The following is a 9,290-nucleotide window of genomic DNA, read 5'->3' as shown; positions in this document are numbered from 1 at the left end:
ATGAGCGAGAAGCGCGAGAAGGACGACTCCCAGCCCAACGCAGGGCTGCCACGCGTGCAGGAACGCCGCCAGGTGAGGCAGGCGGAGAGCAGCGGGGCCGGGCTCGGCCGGGCCGCCGGTGGCGACCTGGCCACCTCCATCTCACGCCTCCTTCTCCCCACAGGTGGGCCGCACGGCGCCGCGAGCGGTGCCGCCGGGCAGCCGGAGCCCGGGCTCGTCCCTCCACGGCGTCCATCTGCCGCCGCTGCCCGGCCCGGAGAGCTCGCGGGCCTCCGGGAGCCGCCGCGCACAGGTAGGGAGCCCGAGGGAGGCGAGGCCGAACGTCTTCCCGCGTGGCGCGGGGACCGCCCACATGAGCGCTGCCCTCGGTGCTCCGTGGGGCGGGAGCGGGACGGACCGCGCTCACCTGGTGTTTCTCCTCGGCTTCTCTTGCAGGCGGGCGGGTGGCAGTTCACGCTGTCGGTGACCCGCAGCAGTGCCGGCGGGCAACGGAGACAGCCTCAGCCATCCTTGCTGCCTCACTTAAGGCGGCCAGGGATGCCGGCAGCTGCACCCCGGCGTTCTAATGTCTGTAAGCTGCCTGCTCTGCAAGCAGCAGCCTGCGCACCTGCTGCGCGAGGCAGAGAATGCACCAGCGGCATTAGAAGCGTCAGACTCCCAACACTTCCCCGAAGACCTCAGGTGTCCAGTCGCAACACCGGCTGGACAAACCCTGTGAGCGTGCCCAGGCTTCTCGTGCCCCGAGCGGCAGCAGACGGTGCCAGCGCTGCTGGCTCTGCTCAGGGAAGACTGGGCGTATGCTCTGTGACATCCAGGGCTGAGGGACAGATTCCTGCCCCTGGTGGTTCCCGAACCAGGGATGTTGGAGTGCAGGTTGAGCTGCAGGAGCTAGAAGAGGCTGCTGAGAAGGAATCCACGGGACAGTCATCTGGCACCCTGCAGGTTGCATCTCTTGGCCCATCTGATGAGGCACACGCTGTGTGTTCAGCATCTCTCCTGGAGCCTCTGTCTGCATCAGATGTAGATACAGAAGAAGATTCAGAAAGCTCGCATTCTTCTGAGTCTGCATGCTCTGCGGTGGAGGCCAATGCAGCAGCACTCCTCTTGTCGGTGTCTGAGGGAGGAGAAAGAGAAGAACAAGCTGTGGCCATGCCTGAAGCTGTGGGAGTAGCAGGGAATTTCCAGGATCCCATAAAGTTCAACAGGAGGGCCTGTGGGTGCCCTCGTATGATCTCAGGACCCCGAAGAATTCTTGATGAGCAGCTGTTGTCACGCTGGAATATTTCCATGCCAAGGAGTGTGATGAGCACCAGGCAGCAAAGAGTGCAGGCAAGAGGTGATGCTTTCAACACTGCTGGCACTGCTCAGGGCATGCCGGCCATGCGGCCCACAACATCACAGGCTCATGGCTCTTATCGTGACACTGGTGATTCCCGAGTGTGGGCTGGTAGACTGCCAGTGTTGTGGGAAGAGCCCAGTGAGGACAGCAGCACTTTTGCCAGCACTGCTGAGTCGTCACACGCCAGAGACGCTGCAGAGACAGATGAGGGCGTGCACCTGCCCTCCTGTCTTTGCCAGTCAACACCAGAGGCTGTGGAGGAAGAACTGGAGTGTGACTGTGAGGAAGATGCTGCAGCAGAGGCAGTCAGTGTCACACCCGGCACATCTGATAATTCATCTGGTGAGGTGGAGACCACATCTTCAGAATCATCTGTGGCTGCAGATCCCAGGCCTGAGGAGCAGGTGTCAGCATGTGTGGGAGCAGATGTGGGCCCTCAGCACGAGGTGAGCAAGGCGTGTGTGGTTGGTACCAGGCACGAAATTGAGGCAGAGGCAGGAGAGGTGCCTGGAGCTTTTGCTGTGTCCGAGATGCCTGGTGCTGTCTCCTTTCCAGCCAGCTCAACGCATTAGGGTGGAGAACCCTTCTGTTAGCCCTGCCTTGCCTTCAAGCAAAGGGGCCTGGAAAGGCAATCCCTTCCTTGGTCGCCTGGCACCCACAGCAAAACAGGCAGTGACAGACAGGGTTGTGGTTTTCTGCTCTCCACACAGGTTTCTGCAGAGGCCGGAGAACGTGCACAGAGCTCCGTGTGCTTCAGAGATGCACCGGAGGATGGCCCAGGTACGTCCCCAGGCAGAAAGCCATGCCCACCAAGTGGCACGGAGGCCGGCAACGTTCCGTGCCCTGCCACATGCAGTGCAGTCCTCCCAGGGAAATTCCATGGTGGTGGGTGGCAGGCAGGGCCGTGCCTCTGCCCCTTGCCTACAGCTCTCTGTCCCCCACAGGTACCGCTGCCGCACCACACGCAGCGGCTCGCCGCCGGATGCCAGCTGTCATCAGGATGGCGCTTCGGGCTCTGCGCAGAGTTTGTACCTGCAGCTGCATCAGGGGACAGGAAGAGGAAAGGCAGGAGGCTGCAAACACCAGGCAGCTCCCAGAGACAACAGACTAAATCACAGAATCAAAGAATGACCTGGGTTGGAAGGGACCTCAAGGATCATGAAGTTCCAACCCCCCTGCCTGGCAGGGCCACCAACCTTCCACAATTACTACATCAGGTTGCCCAGGGCCCCATCCAACCTGGCCTTGAACACCTCCAAGGACGGGGCATCCACAACCTCCCTGGGCCATCTGTTCCAGGGCCTCACAACGCTCCTAGTAAAGAACTTCCCCCTAACATCCAACCTAAATCTACCCTCTTTCAACTTAAATCCATTTCCCCTTGTCCTGTAGTTGTAGAATAGCTCCCAGAGATGAAACACTCAATCCTGTAGATGTAGAAATCTGATTAAACATTATCCCTTAACCCTAACCTGGCTGAGTACTGTCTGGTCTGTGCACGTTTGGTCTCTGTGCAGCTACTGGGGTCAGAGAATGGAGCAGTGGATCTCCATGTCAGTGATGGCAGCAAGTGCAGAGAGCGTGGGCGTGCAAGGCACGGTGATTTCTCGCTTGCCAAGTGTGAGCTGGCTGAGCTGGTGTGTGTGTGAGGTGGCCTGTGATGAAGGGCTTGAGGGTCTCTGAAGCCCTGGTGGGAGAGTGCTGGTGTGTCTGTAACCAGGCACCTGGCTAGAGGAGACCAAGAGTGTCCCAGCTGGATCGGGGCTCCTCAGGCGCCACACTGTGTAGTCTTGGGTATTCCCACAAAGACATCATTCCCCCATATGAGGATGTCATCAGCATACAGACAAACCCGGACACTGTGGTCCAACGTAACCTTCTCCATCCCCCGTGCCTATGCTCTGAGCTCCAGAGTGGGCGAGTGTTTGTACCCCTGGGGTAATCAGCTGAATGTGCATTGCAGTCCCTCCAAATAAGTGCAAATTGACTGTCCTCCGCCTTCCTCAAGGGGACCGTAAAAAACCTGTCTTCGACATCAACAGCAGCCAGAAAGGGGTGAGCATGTTCCTGTAGAGCGGCAATCAATTCTGAAACATTTGGGACAGCTGTTGCTGAAGGGGCAGTGTTGGCATCCAGGTGCCTGTAAGTCTCCCACTTTCCATTAGGCTTCCATACCAGGAGAAGTCCCTCGACATTTTCTGCATACGGTGCCCGCCCTGTCCCTTGCCCATAGCCATCTGTCCCCCAGAGGATCCGCTGCCACACCACGTGCAAGGCTTCTGCAGAGGTGGAGAGGAGCTGCACGGAGCTCCAGGTGCTTCAGAGACACACCGGAGGGTGGCCCAGCTCCGTCCCCAGGAAGAAAGCCATCCCAGTGCTTACCCACCCAGCTCAGGTGGCCCACCAGGTGGCATGGAGGCCGGCAGCACTGCGTGCCCTGCCATATCCAGGCCCACCCTCCTGCGGAAAACCTGAAGTGGTGGGTGGAGGCAGGGCCGTGCCACTGCCCCTTGCCTACAGCTCTCTGTCCCCCACAGTTACCGCTGCCGCACCACACGCAGCGGCTTGCTGCCAGTGGCCTGCTGTCAGCAGGATGAGACTTTAAGCTCTGCACAGGGCATTCACCTGTAGCTGCATCAGGGGACAGCAAGAGGAGAGGCACGAGGCTGTCAGCAGTAGTTTGAGACCGCACAAAATGGAACCAGAAAGTTTAACGTTTTTCTTTTTTGATTCTCTCTCCCACCCCCCTGGGAGGTGGGATAGCCAGTAAGAGTAGTTTGCTGTGTAGCTGCCTGACTGGTTAAACCTCAACAACCACGCTTTTAATGTTCACTGCTTCAGTTTCTTGAAGAAAATAAACATCACATATGACCCCACAGTCTTCTGTCTGTGTCTAGGAGAACATTTTTAAAACTAAGGCAGGCTAAAGTAGGACCTTCCTATTGTCATCTATACTGCCGTTCCCCTCCAGAAATAATGTATTTGTGAGGGGAAAAAACAAACAAACAAAACCACAAAAACAAAGCAAACATTTCTTCGCTTCTCTCTTTCTTCTTATTTGGAATTTTCCTTTTTTTTTTTTTGTTTCTGAATTAAAATGAAAACTTCAAGAAAGATCAATGCAATTGCACGACTGTGCACTGTTCGCTCAGAGTAGCCTTTTTTTCCCCCAAAAGGATGTCCTGACATTTGCAATCCAACAAAGCTTAACCAGAAATACAGAAACTAGGCAAAGTGCTCCCGGCGGCGGTTTGTTTCTTTTAAAAGCGGAAACAACAGAGCCGGTCTCTAAGCCTCCGCGGTCCGTTTCCGACACGGCACCACACAGGGTTCCTCTCACGGCCGCCATCTTTTCCGCACTGCTCCCTCGCGGGCTTCCCACAGGCTGCAGCTCTGCCAGCACTGCTCCGAAGCGGCTCCGTAGCCCGGGGTCCATCCTGCAGAAACCGCCTCACGGTTTCTCCACAGAGCAGCTCTCTGTGAGGAAGCTCCCCACAGAGCTCCACCACCGCACGCTCCTCTTCAAGAGCGGCAGCCCGCCCAGCCCTCCCGCCTCACTTCGGGCCCCTCTCCACGGCCGCAGCTCGGGCCCGGGGCTGCTCCTGCGGGCACAACGTGGCTGCCGCCTCCTGCGGGCCGCTCCTGTCTGCAAAGGAGATGTGCTTCGTGTGGTGCCCACGGGCTGCAGGGGACAGCCTGCTCCTCCGCGGGCTGCAGGGAGCTGCTGCTCCGTGCGTGGAGCACACCCTGCTTTCCTTCTGCACTCACTTGGGTGACTGCAGGGCAGTGCCTCTCTCACTCCTCACTCCCCTCTCCCAGCCGCTGTCCTTACATCTCCTCACCCAGAATCACAACTGCCATCACTCGTTGGCTGTTTTGTCTCGTGGTGGATCTCTCCTGCAGCTAGACAGAACGCACTTTGTTCTAACATGGGCCATCCGGTAGAGTCCTCTCACAGACTCTAACAGAGGTTGTCCCGGAATCCTATTCTTGCCCATCCCCTCCTCCTTTTGGGGATGACTTTTCCTCAAAAGCTGTGCCCGGGAAGGAGAAAAAGGATCGACCAGCAGGATCTACCTTCTCATCCCCATACCTTTTGCCTGCATCAGTAGGATCCTGGAGGTATCCCTACATTCTTGGCCTTTGCATGGGCTGAACCCTGTGCACTCAAAATCCCTGTGCTGGCAGTGTCCAGCAGTGGAGGACATGCTCATGTACTGACAGAAGTAGGGAGCTTCCAGCACTGCACATCACAGTTTTCACCTGTTAGATGTCTCCTGCTTTCCTCTTCCCTTGAAACAGTGTGAGGTATTTAACTAGACTCTCTTCATATCCTTGTTCATCTTCCCCGATGATCGCCACTTCCTACAGCTTCTTCACGTGATCCCTCTGCACCCTGACCACAGCATACCTCCCTGAGATGAGGCAGCCGCTGCTCCCAGTGAAACCACCCCAGGTACCCTTCAAACAACACCTGGACAACCACATCCTCTCTCGGGATGGTGCTTCTGGGTTAAAATCTACTATGTGCTAAGGGCATGCTGTTTCTCTGGCCCACGGTGGCCACAACGCATGGCACGTCTTCGTGCTATGTTGCTTTCAGTGGAGCTGCTGTACCCCTCCGCCCATGCTGCAAGCACTGCTGAAGGCTGCACACTGCCCTTCCTTGCTGAAATTAGTAAACAGCTGCATCACAGAAGCTGCAAACTTATGGAGATTTGTTCTTCTGAAGAACCTACCCTGAACATATACACTGAATCAGAGAAATATGGCCTTGTAACATTTCTTCCAGTATCTCATGTAAGCTTGCACTGGAACAAAGAGATACAGTTTTTCACAAGTATCTTTATTCAACCTCTCACGCCCCAGTGGTTATTCTGGATGTCAGAGGCTATTTTGCAGACAGCCGTACTACTGGAAATCACTAATCATTCCCAGTCTTACTGGTCATAGCAATAGCTGGGAAGTCAACAACTTCAGGCACTTAAGTCAATTGTAACTTTCTTGCTCAGGTATCTAACCAGTAACATCTTCATAATATTCTGTTCTAAATCGAGTGCCAGTCAGCATGACAATGTCTTACTTCTTGTACCGTTGCTAGAGATCTGTGCAAATCCATCATCTTCACATCACCCACAGTATGTAGACATTATCTCCTCTTTGTAGGCCAGCTCACAGGATCCTCTCCAAACAGACTACACTAATTCTCAATTAGTGCTGTCTCAGTACCGCAACGTTATTTGCATGATAAAGCTACTTCATGTTTTCCTTCAACACGCTGCCTAATAATTTCATTTAATACTCCCTGTTCTACCAAGATAATCATTTATTCTCTGTTTTTCTTTTTCCGGCATGCAGCACCCCGGCGTGCAGCAGCGTCTCCTTGTGTCTGTAAGCTGCCTGCTCTGCAAGCAGCAGCCTGCGCACCTGCTGCGTGAGGCAGAGAATGGGCCATGGTCATTAGAGGCAGCAGAGTCCCAATACTTCCCCGAAGACCTTCTGCAAACACCATGCGTGTCCAGTCGCAACACCGGCTGGACAAACCCTGTGAGCGTGCCCAGGCTTCTCGTGCCCCGAGCGGCAGCAGTCGGTGCCAGCGCTGCCGGCACTGCTCAGGGAAGACTGGGCATATGCTCTGTGACATCCAGGGCTGAGGGACAGATTTTTGCCCCTGGTGGTTCAGGAACCAGCGATGCTGGAGAGCAGGTTGAGCTGCAGGAGCTAGAAGAGGCTGTTCAGAATGAACCCACAGGCAGTCATCTGGCAACCTATGCAGCGCATCTCTTGCCTCACCTGTTGAGGCAGACACTTCATGTGCAGCTTCTCTGGCTGCAGACCTTGAGCCTGAAGGACACCTCGAGCCCTTGCCCATAACCGGACCTGAAGATGGGGAGAACTCAACTTCTTTCAACACTGAGTGCTCCTCTGCCTCTGATGGTTCCCCAGCCAGGGATGTGTTAGTCCAGGATTTGCAGCAAGAACTGGAAGAGAGCGCTGGGAGAGAAACGGCAGGAGAGTCATCTGGCACCCTGCAGGTTGCATCTCTTGGCCCATCTGATGAGGCACACCCGTGTGTTCAGCGTCTCTTCTGGAGCCTCTGCCTGCATCACATGTAGATACAGGAGATTCAGAAAGCTCCTATTCTTCTGAGGCTGCATGCTCTGCGGTGGAGGCCAATGCAGCAGCACTCCTCTTGTCTGTGTCTGAGGGAGGAGAAAGAGAAGAACCAGCTGTGGCCATGCCTGAAGCTCTGGGAGAAGCTGGGAGTTTCCAGGATCCCATTGAGATCAACAGGAGGGCCTGTGGGTGCCCTCGTATGATCGGAGGACCCCAAAGATTTGTGGATGAGGGCAGAAATGAGCGGACATTGTCACGCTGGAATATTTCCTGGCCAAGGAGTGTGATGAGGCCCGGGCAGGAAAGACTGTAGGCAAGATGTGATGGTTCCAAAACTGCTGGTGCTGCTCATGGCATGCCAGCCATCCGGCCCACAACATCACAGGCTCATGGCTTGTTTCTTGACTCTGGTGATTCCCAGATGTGGGCTGGTAGACTGCCAGTGTTGTGGGAAGAGCCCAGTGAGGAAAGCAGCGCTTCTGCCAGCACTGCTGAGAGACACAGAGAATATAATGGAGACACAGAGAGAGGATGGTATTTGATGGCTACACTAGATATGTAGCCATTTGTGACAGTGCGTCAGGGCTCTGCTGTACAGAGAAATTCAGAAATATTAAGGGAAGGGAAGGGAAGGGAAGGGAAGGGAAGGGAAGGGAAGGGAAGGGAAGGGAAGGGAAGGGAAGGGAAGGGAAGGGAAGGGAAGGGAAGGGAAGGGAAGGGAAGGGAAGGGAAGGGAAGGGAAGGGAAGGGAAGGGAAGGGAAAGCAACTGCATGTCTGAAACACTCACATTGTTTGCTGGTTCTGGGGAGGGAAGTAGGGAAGGGAAAGGTCACCTTTTGGCTCTGTCACTTAATCTACTGTGCTAACAAAACTGAGACTCATACATTGTTGCTGGTATGAGTGCCTGTATGTACTGCAGAAGTCCATTTGAGCTTAACCAGTACCCCTAGGTCTCACAATATTTCCTTTTCTTCTCAGACTCTGGTTGCGGCACAGCCTCTTTACTGCAAAGGAAACACAGACAAAGAGACACTAACCAGCCTTACAGCAAGAGGGTATGCAGCCACATGCTTAAACAGGCTGATGTCTCTTCAGAGATAAATCTACCTTGACAGAAAAATCAACGGAGCCTGAGGTTTTACTGATGTTAGGATTCAACTCTAGGAGTTGCTTCTTTATTGAAAAGGTAATCCGGCAGTTAAAACATTCATAAAATAGACTGACTAAGAGTTTCAGTACAGGCTATGTTATCTGAGCTATGGAGAGAGCAAAGGCTAAAAGTAGACAAGGCTAGCTCAGAATTTTAATGAAATGTGCTTGTACAGGTATGTGTGGAGGGGAGTAATTATCTTCATGCCATTTGTGTCATACTTACGTATGATTTTTTGCTTTTGGTCACCTTGTGTTTTGATTCTTAGTTGGAATTTGTTTTTTCAGCTGAGCTATGGGAAGGAACATTTGTTTACAGATTTGGTGAGATGTACTTTTCACAACAAACTTTTCTTTTCCAAAATCATTACTAAAAATCACAATACTGTGAACTGGTTACTTGCAGAAAGAGAAGGAAAAAAAAAAAAAAAAAAAGGTCAGATCAATGAAAATATTACATTTTTCTAAAGGCAGAAACTTCTAACTTAGATATGAGTTCCACACCAGGCTAATCTCATCAGTTAAAGGTGTACAGAGGCAATCTGAAGTGTGGCTAACAGATTGGTAGCTCATTCTTTCTACCTTGGTTTAAAATGAGTGTGATATTGCCTTTTTTCCAGTCGCCACGGACTTCACTTACCGAGAGTGGCTTAGTGACTACATCATCCTTAGGACTCTGGGGTG

The 9,290-nt window shown here is 53.7% G+C and overlaps 1 protein-coding gene across 1 annotated transcript; it reads left to right on the top strand.

The window, feature by feature from the left end:
• On the top strand, positions 1–7,213 carry LOC146758961 (uncharacterized). The gene is made up of 10 exons (XM_085511963.1): positions 1–1,785; positions 2,050–2,131; positions 3,698–3,818; positions 3,877–3,923; positions 4,724–5,070; positions 5,159–5,280; positions 5,528–5,565; positions 5,746–5,841; positions 5,943–6,139; positions 6,698–7,213. The coding sequence occupies exons 1-10, from the start codon at positions 1–3 to the stop codon at positions 7,211–7,213; spliced, it is 3,351 nt and encodes a 1,116-aa protein (XP_085368089.1).
• Positions 7,214–9,290: the final 2,077 nt, after the last annotated feature.

The sequence above is a fragment of the Coturnix japonica genome, chromosome 11, assembly GCF_054131305.1.
Source record: "Coturnix japonica strain WE chromosome 11, WE-NBRP24, whole genome shotgun sequence".
Taxonomy (NCBI): Eukaryota; Metazoa; Chordata; class Aves; order Galliformes; family Phasianidae; genus Coturnix; species Coturnix japonica.
The sequence above is the reverse complement of the archived record's forward strand: the minus strand, read 5'-3'. Positions and strand labels throughout refer to the sequence as shown.

Coding starts and splice junctions, on each gene's coding strand:
- LOC146758961 (XM_085511963.1), top strand. CDS start 1: ATGAGCGAGAAGCGCGAGAAGGACGACTCCCAGCCCAACGCAGGGCTG. Junction 1,786..2,049: donor ATGTGGGCCCTCAGCACGAG/GTGAGCAAGGCG, acceptor CTCTCCACACAG/GTTTCTGCAGAGGCCGGAGA. Junction 5,842..5,942: donor CCACATCCTCTCTCGGGATG/GTGCTTCTGGGT, acceptor TGTTGCTTTCAG/TGGAGCTGCTGTACCCCTCC.